Below are 26483 nucleotides of genomic sequence, written 5' to 3'. Positions count from 1 at the left end.
ATTTCATCGAAATTCTGCCACATGTGTATTCTACCAACCCGCATTGGAGCAGCGTGGTGGAATAAGCTCCAAACCTTCTCCTCAAATAGGGAGAGGAGGCCTTAGCCCAGCAGTGGGATATTTACAGGCTGTTACTTTACTTTTTACTTTACTTTGTATGTGCTTTATTTGGAACCACTTATGTTATCTGTTGTAACTTAAACTTGTTATTATATTAGCTTTACAACAATAAACATGATAATGATCAAGACAATATGACAAAATGAGTTCCATGAGACTTAAGGTGTGATGATTTTTACAATAGTAATATTTTCAAAATTGTAAGGAACTTTTTAAGTTAAGGGACAGAAACTACCGTTTGCAAATCTATAGCGCTCGAACTTCAACTGCTCCAAGTGTTTATTGCGCGGTGAGCGATCCATTGCGGGTGTCACCACAGCGGATAGTACCATTATAGACTCACCTTCAGTAAAATTTTGGTTTCTAATTATGCACATTATGGCATTGAATAATTACCTAATACTATAATTTTTGTTGCTTTTTTATTTTTTTCCTCTCTGCAAGTTAGTATGTCGCGACGGTCAATGTAATCGGACTCGTACAATAGGTTAGTTGGGTACGATGTTATTATTTTTTAGCTGTTGGTAATGCGTAAACAAAAGAAAACAAGCACGTAATAAGGCAAACACAGTTTTGCAAATTTATTCCACATATTAACTGATACAAGATTGATACAAGTCAGAGTTCTAACAGTATGGACATGCTATGTGGTCGAAATACAAAAAAGTTTAGTACAGCGATAATAATAAACATTGCAGAAATCCTGAACTTTACATTACTACTTCTTCACACTAATGTATTTTAAAGGGAAATATGTAATAAAAATAAAGCAAAAAACTAAAGCAGGAACACAGTTGGGAAATGTTATCGATTACAGGTGTTTTTTATTTTAGCCGCAATTGATAGAGTCGAGTTCAATTCATTCCATAAATTCTTCCTCGTGTAACCTTAGTTGTAAGTTTGTCAATAAACAACAGTCAAACTCCTTATAATATAATAATTACTGCTAAAATACACATCACATCGCAAAATGCGTTCGCAGGAATAAAATATATCGAATAACATGTATTAAAAAAAACAGACAGTCGACGGGTCGGCGACCCGACGCGCGACCGCAAACAGGCAACCGCGGCCGCGCGTCCTCACAAAAATAAAGTATATATTAAATATATACGGCTAATACGACAGTGAAAACATAAGCATAACGGGAAACTTACATTCGAAACATTTCATAACGTCCTACTTTAAGATTTTTACGGAATCGTCGCGATACAAAATCGAAAACGTGAAAATCAAATAAAAAAAACACATATATAGAAAAAAGTGGAACGATCCCCCCGCTAGGGCGGGCGGACCGGGCGTAAACGTAACCGTGAACCGCTGCGGAGCGTGCGAGGCGCGGTGCGCGGGCGAGGTGCTCCCCTGCGCAGCTTGTAGTGTCTCCGGGACAGGGGCTCGCGCGCGCGGCGCCCGGCGGCGGCGCGACGGCGCGGCGGCGGCTAGCTGCCCGCGCCCGCCCACCCGCGCGCCGCCGCCGCCGCCGCGCCCAGCCGCCGTTTGCTCTCCCCCCCAGCGTTCTGTTGACCCCCGTCGTGTTTACGTTTACCTGCAACCCGCACAGACACCATCTTACCACTTTTGTTCACGTCACTATTTTTTCTACTATCTTAGTTTAATTACTACTATTTTATCAATACTTTATACTGGTCACAAATACAAAAAAATGATGGTCCTAAATAACGTGATATTATTCAATATACAGGATGAACGAATGCATGATGCCATTCAAAAACGAGATACACAATTTAAACGATGTTATCTTCCACAAACTTTAAATTAAAAAAAAAAATTTGGACTCGCAAATAGGCTGATCTAAAGTTTGTGGAAGACCTAGACAGGATGATAAGGATAAAAGGAAAGGAAAGGGTAGGATAGTTACCGATAAATATTTAAGAATCCAGATTACACGCAAACCATTAAACATGCTGAAACGAAATAGTTTGTATCAGGTTAATCGACTTTAAGCCGGCCATCCGAGGGAGTCCAAATTTTTCTTTAACAAAATTTTGAATTTCTTACGATACATTGTTACTGTATTGTATCTATTTGAATGTGAAACAATAAATATAAGAAATAAGATTATTTATTTTATAAATGTGATCTAATTTCAGAGAAAACTTTTAACTTAAGCTAATTAAGGATTGGGTCAAAAGAGTAATCCTGACCGTTTTTATGAACTTACGGTTGGTTAACATCATTGCGTTTTTAAAACTCCCGTATAACTAATAGTTTTATCTCATCTTTCTCAATGATGTATTTCTTTAAAATATTAACAAAACGAGGAGTAATAAATAGAAAGGATTTATACGACAAAACCTTACTCAACTCATACATATTATGGGTTATTTTCCCTACCATCCCTATATATATTTTTTATATTATAGGTATGCGGACGAGCAAATGGGCAACCTGATGGTAAATGGTCACCACCAACGCCCGTAGACATTGGCAATGTATGAAATGTTAACCATCGCTTACATCGCCAATGCGCCACTAACTAATGTTTTATGTCCTTTGTTTCTGTTAATACACTGGCTCACTCACCCTTCACACCGGAACACAACAATACCAAGTACTGCTGTTTTGCGGTAGAATATCTGATGAGTGGGTGGTACCTACCCAGACGAGCTTACACAAAGCCCTACCACCAGTAAAATATAACAAAGTCTATACGAACCTGGTAAACTTGGCTTGGCGCGCGGGTTGCCACGCATGGCGCTGGGCGTGCGGCGGCCACGAGCGGCGCGCCGCGCACCACCACGGGCCCCAGCCGCGGCCCCGCGCCGCGCCCAGCGGGCGCCCGTCCCACATGACCCAGCCCCCTGCACCCAATGTACTGTTACCCATCTCGTAATACCAACACCCTCGCCTTTCGTTTGATACCTCTCAAGTTTGACACCGAGTGTTACGGAAAAGAGTCGGCAAATTATATGACCATGCATACATTTACATATGACAATTCAGAGTCTTTTTATTATTGAATACGAAAGAAACATATTTATAACGAATAATTGTTCATTTGATCTATAACTTACAACGTATATATTTACAGAGTAGCCAAGATTTCTTTATAATTTGCTCGTGTGGCAGATATTATTAAAGGCGATATTTTTAACATAAGAAACATCTAAGAACACGTCGGCCACCTTGACAGCACAGCGCTGTCACTAAATACTAAAATATTTCTGATACCTGCCTCGTGTCAGATTTATGAAAAGAAGAAATTTCAGAGGTACAGATCTCGGAATTTAGTTAAAGCTTTTTCATATTTTAAATGCATGCATATGTAGTGCACACATGATTATAGATAATTGATGGTCCGAATAAAGAGAGAGTTCATAAAAATCTGACAGTGCTTACAAATGACAGCGCTTAAAAATTGTAAAAGAGTTTAGCGATATCATGTACTCTCTTGGATTTATTTTGAATCGTACATCTTTTGGATTAATTTTGAAATTTCCTATAAATATGAAAAAAAAACCGATGAAACAAATGAACTCTCTGATATTCTGAAAGAATACGTTTTTATTAAAAAATAAATATGAAACATGAGAAAAGCATAATCAGACCGATACGGTTGCGAGCTTTCTATCAAGGCAATCGAAATTTTCAATGTAACTATCACATTTTATTGATAAAATATTATAAAAGCATAACTTTGCCGTCTCTAATCGTTCACTTTTGCATATCGTTCCAATGCAAAAAAAAACTGAGTCCAAACCGGATTGAACTCTAAAAACAAATATGTCGTTACAAAATTAGGCAAGTGTTCACACTCGAGAAGTACCAGTACGAAGTGAGGGTAAATGTGCTTACAAGTTTGGTAACATCATTAAATTTTCATCAACAGCCACCATTTTTGTTCTACAATCACAAACAATACTTAACTATACGACATCTAATTCTACCAAGACATTGGTGACTATTGATGATTCATAGACAATAATTTAAAAAACACGAAAATATCATCTATAACTTGTTTAAGTATATTTTTATAGATTAAATTAATATAATTTGTCAAATTAATTATATAAAGAATTTCTCTGTTCATCAATGTAATAATCATTTCATTATGAGAATTGAAAATTCTAAATAAGTGAAAACAAGATTTTGAATTTGAAATGAAACATCGATGAACTAGAATTCAACAACTATCATAACATTGCGAAAGTATTTGGTAAAAAAAAATAATCATAAATACATCTATACTTAATATATATAAAAGCTTTGATAATGTAATCAAACGTCTTCCATATACATAATAATAGTTTAGTTTAACATTTGATATTGTAAATATGCGTAATATGAGAATAATCACACTGTAATTGTTTTTTTTTTTTTCTTCATCAACATCTACAACAAAAGTTGTATGAATATTCTCTTCTAAATCTAATACGTCATGCAGCAAAAAAATAACTGCTTCAACTATATATATATATATACGTTTATATAACACGAGATACAAAATATGCTAAAAGTATTTTTTTGATGTTTTTATCGATAAAGATTTATTAAGAAACAATCAGGTACCTACTTCTACGCTACAATTAATTACTGACATACTTTACGAGTGTAAATTACAACAGATTCTAAGGTCGATAGCCATACATGGACAAACAACAGATGTACAGTACTCTTATTCGTTCACATAACGCAGACGGGTACCTGAATGCCTCCAGTTAGATCGTAGTAAAGCGAGTTGGGCCCGAGAGCGAGCTCGTCGTCCTGAGTGAGGCATTTACCAAGCGGGTCAGTAAGTCTTCTTAACATATTCTCTACCTCGTTACAACAACGAGAAATTTAAAAAACGTTACACGGGCTTTCCGATTTACGAAAACGACATTCCTGATCTAAGAGATATGCGGGGTGGCCAAGCTCCAAGCGTGTTATCGGGTTAGTGACAAAGCGAGCGAAGCAAAGCACTACATGAGGAATGGTAAGCGCGGGATGATGCTAAGCGAGGCAAACGTGTAATGGTAACTGAAAACAACAGGGAGAGGTGAGTCGGGCGCGTTAGTCGGAGTGGCCGCAGCCATGCAGACCTGATGGTGCGATCGCCGACAGCCACCCCGCCCCGCCCAGCTCCCTCGGCCCGCGCGCCCCCGCACCGAGCTTCGTGCTGCGTGTGTGCACCGTGCACTGCGCAACAGCACACTGCACCCTGCACACACACAATGCCGGCGCACCGGTGCGGGGCACGCGCCGCGCTCCGCCGCCGCTATCGATCACCACCGTCAGGCCTACACACTACCGTCTTTACCGAGTCACTGACTCCATTCTAGGATGGGAATCAACCAAAAATAAAACAAAAAGTGAAGAATAGATGAAAAATTTGGCAAATCAAAAACCGAAAGGTAACAATGATGAGTACAGCGTCTAGTGACTAGTAAAATAATATGATAACATTAGTTAGTGTGTGTGGGACCCACCGGTTGCGCTCTGTTGGGAGGCTGGCGGACGGCGGACGGTTGCGGTGGCCCCGCGTAATCAAAATAGAACTCATCGTACCGGTAAAATGGCTCATTGTAGCCACCTCGGTAATCCCCGTACCCGTAATAGTCGTAATCATAATCTATAAACACACAACACAGGCCTTTTAGAGGCTAAGCTAAACTAACGCTAACTTACAAGCTACCGTAGGCTGGCGGTATCCGAGCCTCTGCAACACTCGTCACCGGGCAAACATTTACATACGAATATCTCTGCTAGGAGGCTGTGCACACGGGAACTCCACCTGCTTCCTTAGCTCACTCACAAACCGCTACGCACTCGACGTAGTCAAACTTATCATCGACACACGGAAAAAAAACATGCATCTTCAAGTGTCTAATTTTCAATAATCTATGGTAAATGTTTCCCAAACATGGATTCTTGTGAAAACAAACAATTTTGAATTTGGAAAAAAAAAAATTCGTTGCCGATATGCATTTCTTTGTCCCACCACCAAAACCTATACTGAAAGCGATGTAAAACAGATGATCAAGTCGAAATCTCAAAGATTCGTGTCGAAACGCTGCGGTATCAATGGCGATGATTACATCATGTTCAAGCATGCACTCGGGACTCTGTTAAGGTTGTTATTACATAGACAAGTTTAGCCCTCTCGTATACCACGTAGACTTCACTTTAGAACGGCGTTTCGTTTCTTCTACGTCTTTAGTCCGAAACCATGCAGAACCTACTTAAACCTAGCTCTCATTAATTCTAGCCTATAAAATAGCGTTATGAAACATGTGAGTCGGTCTACGATAACACACTGAAAGTTCTTCATTCTTGTTTTTTCGTCCGTGACTTCAATTAAAAAGGAAGGAAATTTACAGTGTATTGTCGCAACCTTATTTGTTAGTAGGGGATCAGTAGCAAAGTTTGCGTGTGCGCGTGGAAACCACACCGTGTACACTTTATGTTTTGTGTGAAATCAGATCCTTTCAAATCGAGAAATAGTGAAAAAATAGTAATTCCATTTCAATTATCACTAAACAAAAAAAAATATATATATTTTAATAAATATTTCTTCACTCTTCTCTTCCTTGTTGAAGTTTCGAGCTAGGTAGATTGACTTTTTCTGATGATTAAGCATTATGGTTTTTGGATTTACAGTGTTTTTGTTTCTTTCTATTTAGTAATAATTTTACAATGTTGAAAAAAAAATTACAAAACAACATCAAAACCTAGTTTGGTCTTTTTCACACTTTAAATTATAATTAAATTTTTAATAAAATTACTATATATTTATAGATAGAAAACAGATGATTTAAGGATGGACTAGTGTTAAAACGTGTTATGGTTCGATCAAGGCCAATGATTCAGCTCCAACATATCCATAGATGTCGTCAGAGGGGTCGGAGACACGTACAAAGAGTCGCAGAGACGCAGGTGTGAATATGGCAGGTGGTAATCTTTTATAAGAACATGTGACGTAACAGCAGCTGGGACTATTGTAAGAAACATCTGTTCGCGAGAACAAATCCCATACTTTTATGAATTTAATATAGAAAATGACGTATGACGTGTGTGAAGATTGGTCCAAACAGCGAACACGTTGGTTCATGTGCTGCTTAGTCATGACCATTGAAATTAATTCTACAACGGTATTATTTTGTCATATTAATTTAAAAATCATTTTTATATGTATCATTTTGTTTAATCGAAATCATAAAAAAGTCGATCTATCAAAGCAAAAAAATACGCATACGCGCGAACCGGCCCGCGCACGTGCGCGAGTGTGTGTGGTGTGGTGTGTGAGGTGTGTGGGGCGGGGGCGGCGGTACTGACCGTAGTCGCCGCGCGCTTGCGGCGGGCGCGGCTGCGGCTGCGGCGTGCGGCCGCGCAGCGCGCCGTGCACCGGCGAGCAGCTGCACCAATCAAATCTGACATTACACAACGATACGTTACCCACCGCCAACTAAGCTAGCGCGTACCTCGTGCGTTGCCGGCCTCGCGATAACGTTGTCATTGCATACTCGTAGCACATTGTTCATAAATGGCTTGTTTTTTATTACGAGTATTTCATTGATATATTGTTACAATACATATATTAGTTTATCGTACAAAAGTCTGCTTAATTTTCTTTTTACTTCTGCTATGATTTTGCAATCTGTTTTGAAATAAACGAGAACAAGACAACTATATATTACATAAAATAATCTTAGTAATCGAATATTAATGATAAAATTTGTTTTCATTTGTAAACTTTTTATACATGAAAATTAAAGATCAATTTACTTTTTATATTCAATTATTCAATGAATACATGACCGACAACGACACGTTGCTGAATAACTCTTTAATCTCGGGAGAGAAAACTAATGGTGAGTAAAGAACGCATTATTCTATTATTACTAAATACATTCCCACAAATGAAATACGTCTAATTATTATACATTCGTTTAAATATTTTCAATAATTCATCCAGATCCTTTACTACCTACAAATATGTAATTATTAAATATTAAATTTATTCTCAGACGATCTATTTTTTTCTGTAGGCATAAAATAAAATATTTAAAACAAAAACTATTAGTGATATCGAAGAGCAGCCGGTTACGACCGACGCGAGCAAAAGCATCGCAGAGTCCTCACCGTATTAAGCTAAGAAAACAATAATGAATTTATAAAAGAAAAAATAATATAAAAATATACAATTTTAAATTCGAGTATGTGTCTCATACACAGCTTCATTTATGCCGGACCTGTATTTTACTCTAGAAGAAAGGACACCAACAAATATTCCACCGAAAATTGGTCATCTCTAGGTCTACTGGTTACATCTTATAAACGTATCATACATATAATGCAAATGCATGAAACTATACATGATGAATATTTAAAAAAGTAAAATTGAAATAAAGTCGAACTCACCCGCCACGGCCGTATATCATTTGGGTCATCCGACGTTCACGCGCACGTAATATTTCCTCTTTCTTCTTTTTGTCTGAAGGGGGTTTCGCCAGCGACACCTCCAAACGAGCGCCGCCCATATCTTTTCCATATAATTCTTCCATCGCCTGATATCAAACGAATATTATTATATACATTCCTAGATTCTTTTGATCTTATCTATAGTCAAATTGGTAACATTTTGTGTTGTCGACAAGCATTGATGTTTGACAACATTTGAGTTTTGAAAACAGTCATTCATTTGTTTTTTCCTCATTATTTTTTTCTTTGGCGTCGCTTATTACCGCACATTGGAAAACATGAAATATCGGTATATTTACGAGTACGAGTTCTACCGTGGCACCAGTGCTGCAGAAACAGCTCGAAGGATTAATGATGTGCACGGCGCTGGTGTCGCAAAAGAAAGCACGGTACGTTTTTGGTTTCAACGTTTTCGTTCTGTAAATTTCGACCTTTAGAACCAACCCCGTGGACGGCCGGAGACCAAAGTGGAAAATGAAGAATTAAAGGCTATTGTGGAAGCGGATTCATCACAAAGTACTTCAGAGATAGCTGCAGGTTTCGAGGTAAGTGATAAAACTGTATTAATCCACTTGAAGCAAATCGGTTAAGTAAAAAACTTGTACGATGGGTACCTCATGAATTGAGTGAATCGAACTTGCAAACACGTGTCGACTGCTATGTCTCAATGGCTGAACCCTGGAGTCCCTGCCAAATCCTGCCCTAAACGAAAATTGACTCAGAAAAAGTTACTTATGAGTGTTTGGTGGACTAGCGCCGGTGTCGTTCACTACAGCTTTCTAAAATCTGACCAAACGATTACGGCAGATATCTATTGTCAGCAACTGCAAACCATGAAGGAAGTACTAGCTGCTAAACGACCGAGATTGGTCAATCGCTCTAGGCCACTGCTGCTTCACGACAACGCAAGATCACACACTGCACAACAAACAACCACAAGTTAGATGAGCTACAATTGGAATGTCTGCGACATCCACCGTACTCCCCGGACCTTGCTCCAACAGATTACCATTTTTTCCGGAATTTGGACAACTTCTTACAAGGAAAAAAATTTAACTCCGATGCGGCAGTCCAAACCGCCTTCAAAGAGTATTGATTCTCGCCCCCATGGTTTTTTTAGTAAAGGGATCAATGAACTACCTATGAAATGGCAAAAGTGCATAGATAATAACGGTGCATACTTTGTTAAATATATTTTATAAAAAAAAAATGACTATATTCCTCCCGTACAAAAACTCTGGACGGGGTAAGCTACCGGAATTTATATATTAGTTCTCTTTATGTGCTGTCAAATAGACACGACTGAACCATCATACTACGGTTAATTATCAAACAAATGTTATAATCATATCCTTCAAGTTCGAGATGTCAAATATCAAATAAGGGTGGTTATTTTAGGGTAGAGGAACCGAAAGACCGAAACGTTTAATCTCACCTTAACAGCACAATCTCGGTCTTCAAAATGGACGAAAGCGTAATCCTTTATCTTCTTGACGCGCTCCACGGTCCCGTAACGTTCAAACTCTTCTTTCAGCGCCTCTTCCGTGATTTCTTGGGTTAGGTTTCGGACGTATAACACCTTAACCTATATTAAAAAATGAATTTAACATGTAACATTAGTAGTTAACATTTTCTATTTATGAATTGACCGAAGAACAACGAGCCACTTACTTTACTCATAGTTTGCTCATCGGGCTCTTCTTGAGGATCAGCCCAATCCACTATAATATCACAGCCCCATACCTGCGAAGGATCATTAGACTATTAGAAAAAAAAACACTGACATACAATTGACATAACACGGAAGACACGTGTCGTACTAGAGGTAAACAGCTCACCTTTATTCTACCAGTTCCAAGTCTACGTTTAGCTAACGACGCGGCTTTGTGAGACTCGTATTCCAAAAAACAAAATCCTCTATTTTTCTTCTTATCATCGGGCGAACTATATATAATTACTTCTACGAGTCCGGCTGCAATCATACAACTCAAATAAAATGCCACGAAGGGGCCAACGAGCGTGAAAATTATAATATAAAGCTCCCTCCAACCCTCGCTTAAATTCAATTTCAACGCTACAAAATATGAAGCAAATCAAACGATATTCCAGGAGAACATATACGGTACTGAAGAAGTCTAGAGAACAACAGCAAGATTCTCCAGTCATTACCAGTGAGCATTCTCGAGGCGGAGGCCAATCGTCAGGTTAACACTTCGTTTGCGATCTACTTCGCGAGGGGGCGCGAGGGGCGCGGGGCGCGGGGCGCGGGCGGCGCGCGCCGGCGCCGGCGGGGCGGCCGCGCGCCCGGCGCCGGCTCGCGCGCCCTCGCCAACTGAATAGCATTTATTATGAATTCGACAAGGACTTACGTGCGTGCCTAGTAAGCTCCTCAAACAAATCGTCCCGATCTCGATTCTTAGGGATATTTCCCACGAATAAACGATGATTGTTAAAGGAAACCGTTACGCCAATCTTTTTCCCCTTTCGAATTTCATAATCATTCAGCTGCAAGAACAATTCGAGGGAGAATAGCCAATGGCCCGGGCCGGAGCGGCCGCGGCCGCCCGGCCCATGACTGGAGAGGGACGCGGGACGGGCGGCGGGCGGCGCGGGACGCGCGGGACAAGCGGGACGCAAGCGGGGCACCCTCAGCGGTCCACACCAAGCCCCACGCACTCAACCCAACAACTATCAACTCTTTAAGTCATTCGATTGAAACTTTACCTGTTAATTTACCAAACTCTTCCAGTATCTCCTCTTTGCCTTTAGACTTGGGAATGTTGCCGACGAAAAGTCGCAGATTCGGAACGCTAATCTTAATTCTCAGAGTCTTCCCCGGTTTTATTTCGTGATTATCGAGCTGTGGGAAAAATAATAAGGGAAAAATTTTGAAAAATGGGTTTCGTTTCGGATTCGTTCTTGCCGAACTGCGATCCCGGTCGGTTCCGATATCGGCCGAGCCGGCGCCGGTAGTGGCGCTTGATGAATTTAGCACAGGTCGCAGACCGCGGACGCGACAGGCGTGAGCGATGATGTCGGTTAGAGCCAATTGTGATGAGTTAACTGTACTTTGGATGATAAGCCAAAAGTGTTTTACGGAGCAAAGAGGAGAGCCTGAGATATATTAAATTCTCAGCCGGAGAACTTTTTGAAGCCAATTGAAAGTTAACCCTGTAAGTGGACCGTTTGATGAAGTGAAAATAAAAAAAAGCGAGTACAAAGTGTGGTGGTAACAAAAAAAAAAATGAAAGCAACTTAAAATTGAACGAGGTGCACAGTAAAGAACGGGATGATATCTCAGGAAAAGCGAGGCTAGATCAGATTACAGGTGTTATGTTTGCACATTTAAACAAATTCAGTGATTACATTTATATGAGGCGGTGGCCATACACATCGTCAAGAGAACAATCCAATACAACTGTGCGAGACGCAAAATGTACCAAGGACACAATAATTTCGCGAATACAAGAATTTTCAAAATTAATGTATGAATAGGACCACCGCCAAGGGAATATTAATGACATGCTCTTTACATGATAAAAGCTTAAAATCTATATATCCCAAGTGAGACTGTGAATACGTATATTCATCAGGCAAAGGATAGCGTCTTGCAAAAGTACCGACGAGTGATTTGCACTACAGTAGTTTTGCAAGTGACGCCACAATTTGGCGACTTCGGCTGGTGGGATGAAATCATCATTCAAAGAAAATTATTTCAATATAATTACAAATTTAAACGATCACAAACTCTAGATATGATACGTAATTTATATTTACCAGAGTATTTTGTGAAAATAAAATGTCTAAACGATTCGAGCGTCAAATAATAAGCAGATAGCAAACTGATATCAATTAAAAAAAATTGAAAAGTTTTAAATATCTCTCGCAATTCAAATCAATATTAAAAGGAATATATTTTCAATGATTTCACCCAGACATATTTAAATATAAAAACATTCGAAGCCGCCAAATTGCGGTCGCGCTAACGTGCTGTGATTCAGTTACTTTTCAAGGATTATACTTAAACATTCGGCGAGTCACCTGGAAAGTAGATGTCAAATTAGAATTTAGTTTCACTTTAATTGTTCACCAATTAAAAAGACGTAGGATATATCATTCAGTTTAGACACAATGTAGTGTTACCAATCAAGTTATTTCATGTTTTAATTTCTGCGATAACACTGTGCAAGATATGCGTATTGCGTATCGGGTACAGATGTGCTTTAACATCCATATTGTTTGGTTACTAAGGTTTGTGGCAACAAACTATTACTTTGATAAAAATCTACTACTTCCTATAAAGGTATCTAAATACGTACGGGGGTCCCCCGACCCGCATAATTATCAACAGATTCCAATGAAATATAAAATGTTAGGTATTCGATTAAATATATTTATGATTTATCAATATAATATTACTCCAAGGCTAGATAAAACAAGTGTACTTATCAAGATGCAACATTGACATCGAAAGCGGAACTAAATGAACGCAAATGCAGGCAAAAAAGTAACAAAAATTTATATTTAAAGCCTAGTATATTTAAAATAGCGCGTTGTTGCCACCAACCTTATTTTCCTCTTAGCGATTGAACCTCACGTTGAATCGCTAAGCGGGTTCGAAAGTGGTAATCATTTTAAAACGTCTCTTAAGGCATCTTATCTATTCACTAAAAATTAAAATCATTCATATTATTTACTAGCTAAAAATTAATTATTACCACTTTCTAAGACAAAAATTACAACACCCATATATAAATAAATACCCAATACTCTGAACTTACTTTTTCTCTCGATAATATTTAAAACATTTTAAAATCAAAAAATAACTAGACACGGTTTAATATTGTTTCACTTATCGTTGTATCGATCTCGAGTTAGCTTTACGAACTTTCGTATTTTTATTGTGAGGCAGTACACAATTACACACAAGTCAGAAAAAATAAATTCAGCGCAGACTCTGTCCCGGAGGAGATCGCGGCGCCGGTACCCACCTCGTGCACGGCGCGCTGCGTGGCGTCCCGCGTCGTGAAGGTGACGAAGGCGTACCCGCGGTTGGTGCCCGTCATGGGGTCCATCATCAGGCGCAGGTCCCAGATGGTGCCGCAGCGCTCGAACAGCGGGATAAGCTCGTCCTCGTACATGTCCTTGGGGATCTTCCCGCAGAACACCTCGCAGCCGGCGCCGGGCGTGCCGCCCTCCCAGCCCGGCGGCGGCCCGCCGTATTTGCGCTGACCTGTGGGGATGTAGCTTTTCTGTCTCTCGGTTCGTGCTACGGATGCGATTCTTAAGATACGAAAAGCGATGATGATCACTAAACTATTTGAAAATCAAAAACTACATTTTAAAGAATTTTTTCTCTGTGAAATTTATGCAGAGATGATAGTTAATGATAGAAGACATGAATCATGACATTCAGCATCACTTTTTCCCTATTTATTGATATGCTTAGACCTATCAGAAATAACGGGGTACATTAAACGGCTTTGTGTATCTATAAATCTTGTTTAAGATAAGTGCTACAATGCCGAGTAATCTTCTCTCAAATGTTAATATTTAAGTCCGATGATAATCTTTCATTGAAAATTAAATATATTTTGCTACAGATTAAATAATTTCACGAAAATGGAAAAAAAAAGTCCTAATGTTGATCAATCAAATTAAACATTAACGTCAAAATGTAACATGTTTCAACGCCTGCCGCGCAACGTTTAATTATTGTTGATGTGTTCCGATTATATTTTATAAATTAAATCAGTTCTCCTGCTTAATTAACGTTCTGCAAAAGCAAACAAAATACACAAACATCGCGTGATTCGTGAAATGTTTCCTTTTCATTCGATAAGACTATTTTTGGCCAAACAAAGTCAAACTCATTTTAAAATTTAAGACGAAAAATTCACATGACACAAGTAAAACTGTTTATGTCAGAAATGTTTCTCTCAAATGTTACGTATACAAAATGTTGCACTTAAATTTCATCAAATATTTGTTATTAAAAGTAATTATATTCATTTTTATTTCTTATTAGAATATTGTTAGATATTTACCAATCTAATATGAAATATTTCAGAACGAATCCGAAAATAACAAAAAAAAAAATCTCGATCGAAACTCGACCAATTTTTTTTCGCACATCTGTTGGCAATTCCTTCCGATATAATACAATTATTTTCCAGCGTTACGAAACGAGGGAAAATAACACTGTATGACCAATTTTCGATGTTCGCGTATTAATAATTTTACATCTTCCTGTTACCGTAAAGGTTGAAGACATCTCAGGCACGCGATCTAGTTTATGCAATCCCTTGTATGCTATATCTGAACTGGTTTAGAAATCAACTCGATATTATGTTTCATTTGTATCATTATTACATCGTCCATGTGAAGCGATCGAAACAATATTTTTCAATCGAAGCATTTTCATTAAAATTGTTTTTTTTTTTTAATTACTTAAGTTACCAACGGATTTAACCAACATCGAGTTTGCTTGACAACAAAAAATCGCAAAAAGTTACCAACATTTTTTTTTATAGGCACATCTTTAATATATGAACCAACTTTTTCCAGACAAACGTTGTACTGTGTTGTACTGAATATGAGTGCAGTGCAACATTGTACACGTAACGTACGAGTGAAACTTTTCTGCTGCAAAATGTTTTCACTTCTGTAACGCGCTCCGAGTCACTCGGTTTAATTTAACAATGATATAGATATTACTCAAGCCGAGTTTCAGGGAGTTCATTAAAAACAAATGTGGTTACGCGTGATGCGCGCACATACATCAGACATAATAATTTATATAGTAAGGTCTGAGACATTAATATCACTGTGGCGTAACGACGACTGATTAGTGTCAATTTATATGTAAATATATAAAACAAAAGGCTTTACGACTAATTTTCTTGGATAAATATGAAAAGGGAAGTTTAAGGGTTAAACAGTGTTGCGTCCTCTTCTTGCGAATCTCAAATCAACGATGACAGAAGGAGAGGAATCAACGTTTAACTAAACCTCGTTCATAAGTAAGATCGCGTTTGATTACTTACGAATCGCTTAAGTCTAAAGAATGCGAAATACTAAGAAATTATAGAAATTTTTAATAATATTATAAACCGATACTATTATCACTTACGAAATCAAAAGTCGTTCACATTTTATCTAAAAGGGGGCGTAATTCCAATTTAATGAACTATTTCACAAGCTATTCATACTTTAATCTGCGTGTTTTAAATTCACTTACTAAAATAATCAGAGCGTTAATATCGTGATATCGATAATACTATGCTTATAAAAATAATTAGACAAGTAAAAGATAGCTTACATAACTTGCGTTGAGTAATAATCGCAAAGATAATATCACACTGGCAACAAATTATCAATTCGAGATTTAGACAAAGTACACGAAATAAAATTTCTCCACATATCTCAGTCGCTCGTCCGCCGTTCCCACTATATAGATATATAAGTACATATATATAGTATATAATATCAACAAATCCTACCTGTCGTCACGTCTAACGTGTAACCGGTCCTCTCTAAGATCTGTTTGATCTTCTCCTCGTCGGGTCCTTTGACCTGGACAGTGGATGACAGCGCGGGCGCGCCCTGCACACCCGCCCTGCTTTTCTGTCTGTAATATCGACAATTAAACGTTTACGTGTATACATTTAGGTAAAGATAGATAACAATCTATACAACGATGTGGTAAAAGATAAAACATAATATATCGGAAACAGTTAATCAGTACGAACAACGTATATTCAGGTGTCAAAAAATGTTAAAAATAAATTGATATTTTGATCAAAAGTACTATTAACTATTATTAATAAGCTCCATACATAATATTAATATAAGTAATATTTTATTGTTCACCACCGGAGCCCAGTACGTTTTAACTCCACCCCTTTCGGTAAAAATATATAAACCTTCTCCTCGAAAACGGAGGCCTTAACCTAACAGTGGGACATTCACAGGCTGTTATTCATCTCAATAAAGTAATAATAAGCAAACTTATGACTTTTTATATTCCAATGATATGATTTTCGTTTATATATATATAACGTAAGACATATTATTGTCTAAATAAAATATATTCAATGATATTTAATATTTAAAAAAAAAATACAAACTAATATTTTTTTAAAACGACTAAAATATATGTTTTAAAAAAGATGCGAATTTGTAATGGACATGTACAAAGGCAAAGGTTGAAAATATTAAAACAAAATGATATATGTAAAGTTAACACTAGCGCTGAAGGCTCGATGGTACCCTTATAGCGTACTCGCTAACCCCTTAGGACACGCGTTCACTAATTGGGGAACACTGTCTTAGTACTCGTATCTGTCTATAAACAATGCATACGCAATATACCTTCAAACACACCGAAACGAATCTATTAATTAAAAATATATATTTATGAATTCGAAGCCGTTGTTTTACACAAAATTATTTGGATAAGACTTAAAATCTGCTTCTTTTATATATTTGTATTAGCGAGGCAGACGAGAAAAAAATGGACAGTGGACACATTCGTACATAGACACCGGGCACGTAATATAAACCGCTCCTTAACATCAATGCGCCGTCATTCATGGGGTCTAAGATGTTAGCTCTAGTGCCTGCCACTACACAGTCACCCTACAAACTAGAGGGGCTATAAAGTTCATTCGACAATTGTCAAGAGATTTCAAACTTCGTATAAATTATTCGATTCAACTCGTCAATCGTTGATCACGTGATAAAACAAATACAAATGTCATTTTCAAACATTTTGGCCTTTTCCACAAACGAAACAGGCAATCGCTATGAAATTTTGTCTAGGCCCACTGAACACCATAATACAAATTATTTATATTTGCCGGGTAATTGAAGAGTGATTATAACCCGACAGAATAAGAAAGAGATAGCATTATTATTTTCAAATGAATATGACAGATATTAAGAGGATGTGTACACGACAATCTGCCCCATTATCTTGTAATATTTAACGAGCAATTCTTGTACTTGTATGTTATATATTTAGTGTATCTTGAAAACGGCTCAAATTTTTTATTTAGTTTTTTTTTGCTTTGTTATACTACACTGGCCTCCAAAAAAATCGACCCACCTACATTTTTTGTAAAAAAGCTATCGTATGGTTTTAAACTACCACATATTTATATTTTTAAGATTGATAATGAAAAAATGCAATTGTAGGATTGTACAAAAACAGAAATAGTGCGCAAAAAATAGGTTTTTATGTAAATATGTGACAAAACACGAAAACACAAAATTTTACGCAATTTTATTTTTTTGTGTACAAAACGATTATGCCGTTTGTTTTTAAATTTGGGTACCTAAATCTTACTTTAATAGGGAGTGTTTCCTCCTCTTGACCTAATCACTGCCTGCATACGCCTATTAAGTGACCTGATTAGCTTTTTAATGTCTTCCTGTGGGGTCCGTTGCCTTTCTTCAGTTAGGGCAGCTTCCAGTTGATTCAAGGTTTCTGGAATTGGATTTCGTGCTCGAACCGTACGTTTTAGCTGGTCCCAGAGGTGCTCCATCGGGTTTAAGTCCGGACTATTGGCTGGCCACTGCGTAACTGGAATTTCGACTTCCCTGAGATAGTCTTTAACAATTCTAGCGACGTGAGGTCGTGCGTTGTCGTGCATAAGTTGGAAATTATCCCCAATATATCCAGCGTAAGGCATCACATGAGGCTCCAGAATGTCCGTTATGTAAGTTTCAGCATTAACAGCACGATTACGGAAAAAAACCAGCTCTGTGCGTCCCGTCAAAGAAATGCCTCCCCAAAACATTGTAGAGCCTCCACCAAATCGGACTGTTTCTCGAATGCAACACTGAGAGTAGCGTTCTCCTGGCCTTCGCATGACGTTACGTCGTCCATCAGAGCCTACTAGAGACATTCGGCTTTCATCACTGAACAATACTGTCTCCCATTGGTCTAGTGTCCAATCGACGTGCTGCCTAGCAAATTGTAGTCTTGCTTTACGATGGGATGCTGTGAGTTTTGGTCCTGTTGCTGGCTTGTGAGGGGTTAAGTTTTGCTCTCGAAGTCTTCTTCTTACAGTATTTTCACTCACAGACACTCCACGACTTTCTCGGAGTCTACCTTGAACGTCAACAGCCGAAAGATGTCGGTTTCTTAAAGACGTCAAACCAATAAAACGGTCATCGGTCGGGTTCGTGACACGCCCCCTGCCAGATCCTGGTCTCCGGCGATACTCCCCAGTCTCCAAGTAGCGTTTGTACACTCTTCGTACCGCTGAACGACTTAATTTTAGTGTTCTAGCCACATTACGCTGACTTAACCCCTCATGAATAAGAGCTACGACTTGAGCAGCTTCTGCTTCAGTAGTATCCATTTTTTATGTTTAAACTTATTAAAATTATTGTTTCAACAAAGTTTCATACACTTAATCAATAATAAACATCGAACCGAGATGACTCCGCATTAAGAAGTGGAAATAAACTAACCATGCACTTTGTGCACGAAGTAACGTTTTCTTATCAATACTTTAAAAATATTCCAAATATCCTCAATAACACTTACAACTCCTCCAAATCAATATCAAGTGGGTAATAAAATGTTAAATGTATGTCCCATAAGTAAAACAATCCACCTAGGTCGTCGCATAGTTAAGATAACAACTTTGTAAGTAAAAAAATACGGGTGGGTCGATTTTTTTGGCGGCCAGTGTATATAAGTGGCTTTTAAAATAAAACGCAATTTTTCACAAAAAAAAAAAAAAAAAATCAATAAAAGAAAACTGAGCGAGCCCCCTCAACCGGGTACTAAAATTCTAATAAGATTACTAAAAAAAACTCATTTGAAAATTGAAATTCCAATACGTTCCAAATTTATATTTTTTAAACAAAAACATGTAAACACAAAGTAGATTAGGTATCATCAAAAATATAACATCAGCTCGGGGAAAAATAATTCACTGTTGAAATTATAAAGGTAATGAGTAATGCTTCAATGGATTTTTTTTTTGTTTGCACTGTCATTCCCTGTGGCTCTTTGTACAAGGTTACTTTTAAACTTATAGGAGCTTGCAAATATGCGTCACACGCCTCGAAGAGGATAACGACCACGTGTAATCTAATCTTGCACTGTACCGTAACCGTCGCAAAGTATTACAATTCAATATTCATTATTTATATTGCATTATATTACGAAAAAATTACCAATACAAATACATTTCCAGCAAATTTGTGTTAAGCGTTTTTCTGTGCTGTACAGCCTGAATGCCTAGTGAAATGGTTACAGTTTACGACCTCACAGAAAAATGCAACAACCTAGCCGTAGTCGTATTGCACATTTTTCAAAACAATTATCTCGTAAAAGAAACCATCAACGATGCCGCAGTATGATCACGAGATGCAATGCGGCAAGTAATCTGCAATTCGACTAGATGGCAGCACTCGTTTATAAAAATCATCATTTCAAACTTGCTGCAATCCCGCAACACGGCCGATAAGTGTCAAATCAATTTTTCAAGATGACCCAGATACTGATCGGGCAATTTGGCCATCATCCAATATTGGGTAGGGTTGGCAATTGCGAAAACACAAAAAAAAAAAAACATACTCACCTATAGGTTTTCATGACTCCACATAAATAAGCACTTTTATTAGATACATGTTCGAGATTTGAGTCTAAAAATTGTCCAAGAACACTTAAAGCACCGTCGGATGGAAATTCTTTTAAGGCATCTAGCGCACGCTCGTCCAACTCTGCGTGCGCTAGCTTTCCAGTCTTATAAATATCGTCGAGCTTGCTTGCTACCTGGAAAAAACAATTTACTTCGCTTTACTCAACTGCAAAGGTTCAACGACCAAAAAAAGGAAAAAATATATATATATACATATATATATATATATATATATATATATATTTAGTTTCTTTAATGATTTAGAGCGCAAGTCTACAAGTTGAAACTTCTAAACTCGATAAGTGCGAAATCGACGCCGATAAGAAATGAGACGTGAGTGTAAGAACGTGTCTTCAGATAAAAACGACAGAGTGTCCTCAATAAAGTTCATAATTAGTCATCAAAGCCTCGTAGATAGTGTGCTCAGAGCTTTATCTGACCACGGGACAGCCACGCTGTGTATAAACTCTATGTATGGTAAAATATTGGAAATTCCACTTTCGTAGACATTACTTTTGAGACAATTTTCATTATAAAGTATAAATTCTCATACGCGAAGAGACGCTTAGCAAGAGTGAGATGGCGAATACGTAAAGACAACATAAATATGGTCAAAGGGACAGGCTTACATTTTTTTTAACATTACAGGAAGCAGTCGTGAGTGAAGGTGAACCACTTGCAAGATTTAATACCAGTTAACCAAACAAGCTTCAGTTATAGGCCAGGAGTGATGGTGTTTCATCACTTTAATTATAGTAATTACAGGGCTAAATGTAGGATCTTTAAAAATATCGTTGTACAAATAATACTCTTATTATCAAAGCAGTAAGGATGTCAATGGAATAACTGTATATATTAAATTTGTAATTATAATTGCAGATATTTTTTTTATGTTTTTTTTTATATAACACATAAATCTATTTAAGTCATTAAAACCTAATGTCTTTGCCCTAGCTGAATTGTTATTATAATTTTTGTATAAAAATGTTAATCTATTATGGCAACAATGTTATATTTAAAATCCTTATTAAGAGAGATAATATAATATCAAGGGTCAATACAGCTAGAGACAGAGTAAATCCATTTCAAGATTATCCAAGTGAAGTCAGGTAGGTCATATTGTAATAATATTTATGATACAAGTCAAAACATTCTAGATAATTTCAGGTGTGGTAATGCATTATATCTAAAATATAGTCCCATAAATACTTCTTGCTATGTTTCACATTTGATAAAGCAATTCCAAAAATTAGTTTCTATAAATTACTGATTCAACCTATTTTTATCTTTAGACTGGTAGAGGTCAATTCTGCCAACATATTTTTATATTATAATTAAAAAAGTATACACATAATATTTACTTTAGTCTTCTTATATGAATCTTATTAGAATTCAAATATGCTTGGATTAAAGTTTACTAATTTAAAATATTGGCAATACTGTAAATATTAAATATTATAAAATAATAAAATATGAAATAATAACATTAAAGTCTAATTTAGTTTTGAATAATGACATTGAAATCTGATTTTGAAAGAAAATTTTGTATCGCAGACTGTCATTTCATACAAAATTTGCAAAGTTTTCAAATTCATTTATCGCAACATTTTAAAATAAATTTTTAATTATTTCAAAATAGAACTTCAAAGCTGATAATATCTGATATAATAAATAATTTCCATATTATTGTATGTATTATGTTTTGTTGTGTTTTCAAGTTGATGAACTGCGGAAAAAAATCTTTGGCACGCAAAATGGCAATATGGACATGAAGCATATATGGAAATTGATTATAAATCTTAATAATTATGTCAAGAATTTTAAATATAATATACATTATTGCCTTCTCAGATATTTTTATAAAAAAAAAAAAAAAATCTTACAATGTACCACCGTTTCCACAGCCACCGTTATGGAATAATTAGTAAAATTGGATCTATTAAGCTTATAATTATAGTTAGTTATTTATTCTAAAAGCATGATTTTACAATTTGGTCATGATTTGCTATAAAAGTGCTCACCTTTGTGTCCAAGCCATATTCTATAAGTTTGTGGTAATCTGGTGTCCGGCCAACATCAGAGTCCTTCCCAGGGACCTCTTCTAGGGATATTTCTCCATTACCCTCCGCCATTCTGCACAATTATTAACTTTTTGTACACGCACTACACTCTTGCACAGCTACGCACCGACTTCAAAACTTTGAAATTAACTTTATGATAACCAGCTTGTTCTAGGTTGAGCTCTCAGAGCTTACTACAGAATGCAAATGATGTCATATCGAGAGGGCAACGAATACGAAACAATGCTACACATACATCACCAAATTATTATCTTACTTTGATGACTTATAAACAACTAAATAATTATGGGAGAACGATATTTACCTTATTTTACAATTTTTTGTAATTTTGGAAGAAAATGACAACTCTCTAATTGTCCGAAAAACAAAAAAACAAATGATGTTCAAACATAAGAAACTGTGAAACAATAGGATAGTGCACTCCTCATTCCATCCGGGTAAGGCGTAATTTCAAAAAGCGAATGCGCGGGTCATCGCATTCTTCTAGTGATGTGAAACAAATTTTTGAGCCTAAAATAAAAATTGAAATTATAACATAAAAGTTAACAACTACACTTAACATAAAGGATGCGAAATCCGGCGGTCAATGACCGAAATAACACAGAGTATAATCGAAGAGAACTTTTAAATTGTTAAACACAACACTTTTTAGCGAATAATCACTGTAAAAACACTTTTACAATCCTTTGGTAACAAAATACAAACACAAGTAACTTTCCGCGCATAAAACTTTGGCAAATGCGAAACTGCAATAAGTTGAGAGTGCAACTGCATTGCACTCGATAAGAACCGGCCGGCGCGCGCCTGAATTTCCAGGTAGATTCCAATTAGAATAAGCACATACGATGCCGGAAGATAGAATACACTATAACACACAATCACTTTGCAATATAATTAACCTGAAACACTGTACACAAAAATAATTACCTATTAATTTTGCTAGTTGGTGGCCGAGACAGATATGGCGGCACCGCGCGACGTCAACGTGACCGCCAGTACGGGGTTCTCATAACGACGCGCGCGGGACATGCAACGAGGAGTGCATTCAAACTTTGAAAGACAAGTTATGTGTTCAAAAAGATTTAAAGATCTCTCTCTGTTTTCAGAATTAATGCGACCGCAGCGAGTAATGGGATATTTTTATTGCACAGAGAGTTTTTGCAATGATTGCGAATAATTTTGAATGTGAAAGAGCGCGGCGCGTCGCGCAAGGCTGCCGGCCGCGAGGTGAGACAGGCTAGCGGCAAGACGGCGGCGAGTGAGAAGCCGAGAGCGAAGGGGGGAGGGTGTTGCAACCGGCGGTGCAGGCGTGCAGCAGCGACGACGCCGCACCGAGCTCGCTTGCATACTTGCATATACACTCACACTTGCAAACCCTCTGACCTTCGTTACTTATAAGTCGTAATCGATTCACTGTAAGAGTTTTGCCTTTGTTACACATAGTTTCTCTGAGAAACTTTAAGTAAAACATTAAAAGTTGACAACTTTCAACAACTGTCGCAACTCACTAAATAACAAAATAAAAGTTTGATGTGGCATCAAACAAACTTTAATTAAAACCATTATCAGCACTGCCAGTTTTATCCAGTAAGATTCCCATAAATACAAAAATTAAATAATACCTAATTAGAAATTGAGTAATTAGAAAATGCTAACTTCAAATTTAAAAAAATAAGTAATTGCCTCAAATTCAATATTATCTATTTTTTTAATTGCCCTTTTTAGATATTCTATTGTACAAAACGCATAACAAACGACTCAAAAAATCACACGGTTACTAATCGACAACGTCCAATAGTGGAACAAGGTTCATTACTCTTTGATATGGAAACGAAGGGATAAAAGAGTTAATCGCAATAACCCCCTTGCTTTAGTTCGCTTCACCTGCTGATTATTGAAGCCGTATGTATTCGCGACACATACACAAAACTGGCCTTCGTACTTTGCGTGTATGTGTAAGAAACTTGGATCTGTATCCGCCGCATAATGCATATGTGGGTAGATACTTAGATAGAGCGGCTACTGCGGGTGCCTCGCTTTGTGCGGACAGAGTTCCAAAGCGGCCCTTTCACCGCGAATATGAATCTTACACGAGGCCTATGTCGCGTCGAGAATCGCTCAGTACTTAAAACAGACTCGCTTCACAAAGAAGTCGTGTGTAGTATGTATGGTGTAGCGGCACGACAGACACACTTCCTTTCTCACATTTTCTTGATATCAATAGCGTTAAAATACAAGCTGTAAAACGAACTCTCCCCGAGTTTCCGGCGGGTTAAGTCTTCTTGAGAAAGGTTTCGCTCACCTCACACGTCTGTTTTATTCATATCTGATGAATAGTATGGCCCATTGTTCGGTCATACCTCAGCTTGGCACTAAAAAAAATTAAAAACTTAATAATTTGCAAAACGGCACATCACTATCTTCGAAATTTGACAGCTCGACAATTATTATTTTTAATTTACTTAAATGACCTATCTTTGGCATAAATAAAGATTAAAAATAATCTAAATCAAATAAAAACTTTTCTACATTTTATAAATTTGTCAATATTTATAAAATTATTGTAAAATGATTACATTATATTCAAAATAATAACTTATCCTACTTTTAAGCGTATAAGTACAGTAGAACAAGAAATTCTTACTCACCGATTCTCGTAAGGACCTTAGAAATAGCGCGAATCATCCGTCACGGACGTCTATAAATATCCATTTTGCAAATATACATAGCTTCGCAAGACCGCGCTGGCCGCGCGGCGTACTACATTAGCGATAAGGCACTTAGTACGTATTTTAAATACGTCAACAGTTCGTTGACCCGCGCCGTTTCGCACCGTACGTTGTCGAATTTATTGTGTCTGTAGATTTGTGGGTCGACCTCGACGTCGTCTCACTGCACTACCTGACGTCAAATGGAGGGCCCAGATGATGATGACGTCATCTTACCGAATCCAACTAGCCGGTGCTTCTAGTTCTAGTTAATATAATACGGTATTCACAAAACGCGTACTATGAATTATAATACTTGCCCTAATCTAACCTGTCGTTATGAATAGTAAAGTAGTGGTTCTAATCGCGAACGGCGAAACACATGTGTGTCGAGGTCATTGCTATTTGTTTTTTTTTTAATTCAAGGGTAAAGATGTTTAGTAGTCATGTTTGATTTGATGTTTTAATTTAATAATAATAATTTAAATTATACAAAGTTATGTATTCGGTTAAATATTATAATAATTATTTATTGTACAAATTAACCTTTAAAGTTTTTCGCAATAATTTAAAATAATTGTAAAATCAATCCTTACAACAAATAACAGTCTTGTATTTTTATGCTATAAATACTAAAATTTTAGTTCTACATATTTGTTTAGACTTATGAAATGTGACATTATATTCATACTGAATGACATTTCAATTATATATAAAAATATAGCTAGCTATTAGTATGTAACTATTGGATATTATATTCACAATCCTTATATACGTATATTTTATCTATAACATAGACAAATGAATCTTTTTATGAGTTATACAAACTTTTTAAAACGCAATTAAGTCGTGGAGTCATCTCATCCCATTGTCATCGAGGTTCTCGACCTTTGCGCGCCGCATATTCAATTCGCGTTAGATTTTTTTTGCGTCTGAGCGTGTCATAGGCTAAATGCTGACTGAATGGTGAATTGATGATTGGTTTTCTACTCGCGATTTGAAAGGCAGTAATGATAATGAGGAATGTTTTTTATTGTATATGCTTTTATGATATTATTATATGTATTTCTTTATTACCTACCTTATTTTTATTTTTGATATTAAAATTAGCACTACTTATTATCGTAAATAAGTTAGCTGTTCCGGATTTTGATATTTAAGTGGCTACTGGAAATAATAAATTTCTAGATATAAACAATAGATTCTTCGTCAATGATAAAGGTCGCTGTTTCAGTTAATACTCAATAAAGAATACTTAACTGATAGGATACAAGCCACCATATCGTTTTTTATATTTTGCAGAAAAAAAAGTTTGAATTGAATTATCTTTTTGGGTATGGGAGTGATGTGACTTTTTAATTTTATAGACAGTAAATTCCTTGAAAATCTTGGATAATATAACATAAAATTATATTCAAATAGTAAACTGCTTCGTCTTTTTGCCGGTTGGCGTAGCGGAACGGCCTCAACTCCGCTAACTTATGTAAATA

At 36.9% G+C, this 26483-nt stretch overlaps 1 protein-coding gene across 9 annotated transcripts; it reads right to left on the bottom strand.

Annotated features, from left to right (window-relative positions):
• Positions 1-674: 674 nt before the first annotated feature.
• LOC126772660 (heterogeneous nuclear ribonucleoprotein R) lies at positions 675-25016 on the bottom strand. Of its 9 annotated transcripts, none has more exons than XM_050493077.1 (17): positions 24934-25016; positions 24588-24657; positions 22226-22337; positions 20145-20338; positions 16044-16171; positions 13533-13774; positions 11266-11401; positions 10380-10513; positions 10213-10302; positions 9977-10126; positions 8482-8627; positions 7396-7490; positions 5550-5692; positions 4786-4845; positions 2798-2942; positions 1615-1666; positions 675-1538 (listed from the first exon to the last, which is right to left on the bottom strand). In XM_050493077.1, the coding sequence occupies exons 3-17, from the start codon at positions 22334-22336 to the stop codon at positions 1274-1276; spliced, it is 2091 nt and encodes a 696-aa protein (XP_050349034.1). In that variant the 5' UTR covers position 22337; positions 24588-24657; positions 24934-25016; the 3' UTR covers positions 675-1273. The 9 variants fall into 9 exon arrangements, with proteins under 9 accessions (XP_050349034.1, XP_050349032.1, XP_050349037.1 ...); XM_050493075.1 differs by lacking the exons at positions 11266-11401; positions 24588-24657; positions 24934-25016 and adding exons at positions 10911-11046; positions 22590-22795; positions 23213-23548; XM_050493080.1 differs by lacking the exons at positions 11266-11401; positions 24588-24657; positions 24934-25016 and adding exons at positions 10911-11046; positions 22590-22795; positions 23213-23545 and having other exon boundaries at positions 10213-10284.
• Between the last annotated feature and the right edge of the window lie 1467 nt (positions 25017-26483).

The sequence above is a fragment of the Nymphalis io genome, chromosome 13 (assembly GCF_905147045.1).
Source record: "Nymphalis io chromosome 13, ilAglIoxx1.1, whole genome shotgun sequence".
Lineage (NCBI taxonomy): Eukaryota > Metazoa > Arthropoda > Insecta > Lepidoptera > Nymphalidae > Nymphalis > Nymphalis io.
The sequence above is the reverse complement of the archived record's forward strand: the minus strand, read 5'-3'. Positions and strand labels throughout refer to the sequence as shown.

Bases quoted from the DNA above. Each gene is read 5' to 3' on its own strand.
- LOC126772660 (XM_050493077.1), bottom strand. From the start codon at position 22,336: ATGGCGGAGGGTAATGGAGAAATATCCCTAGAAGAGGTCCCTGGGAAG. The intron at 10,514-11,265 runs GTAAAGTTTCAA...GTATGATTGCAG, and splicing joins AGAGTTTGGTAAATTAACAG to CCGGACTCGTAGAAGTAATT. The intron at 7,491-8,481 runs GTGAGTTCGACT...GTGTAATGTCAG, and splicing joins ATGATATACGGCCGTGGCGG to ATTTGATTGGTGCAGCTGCT.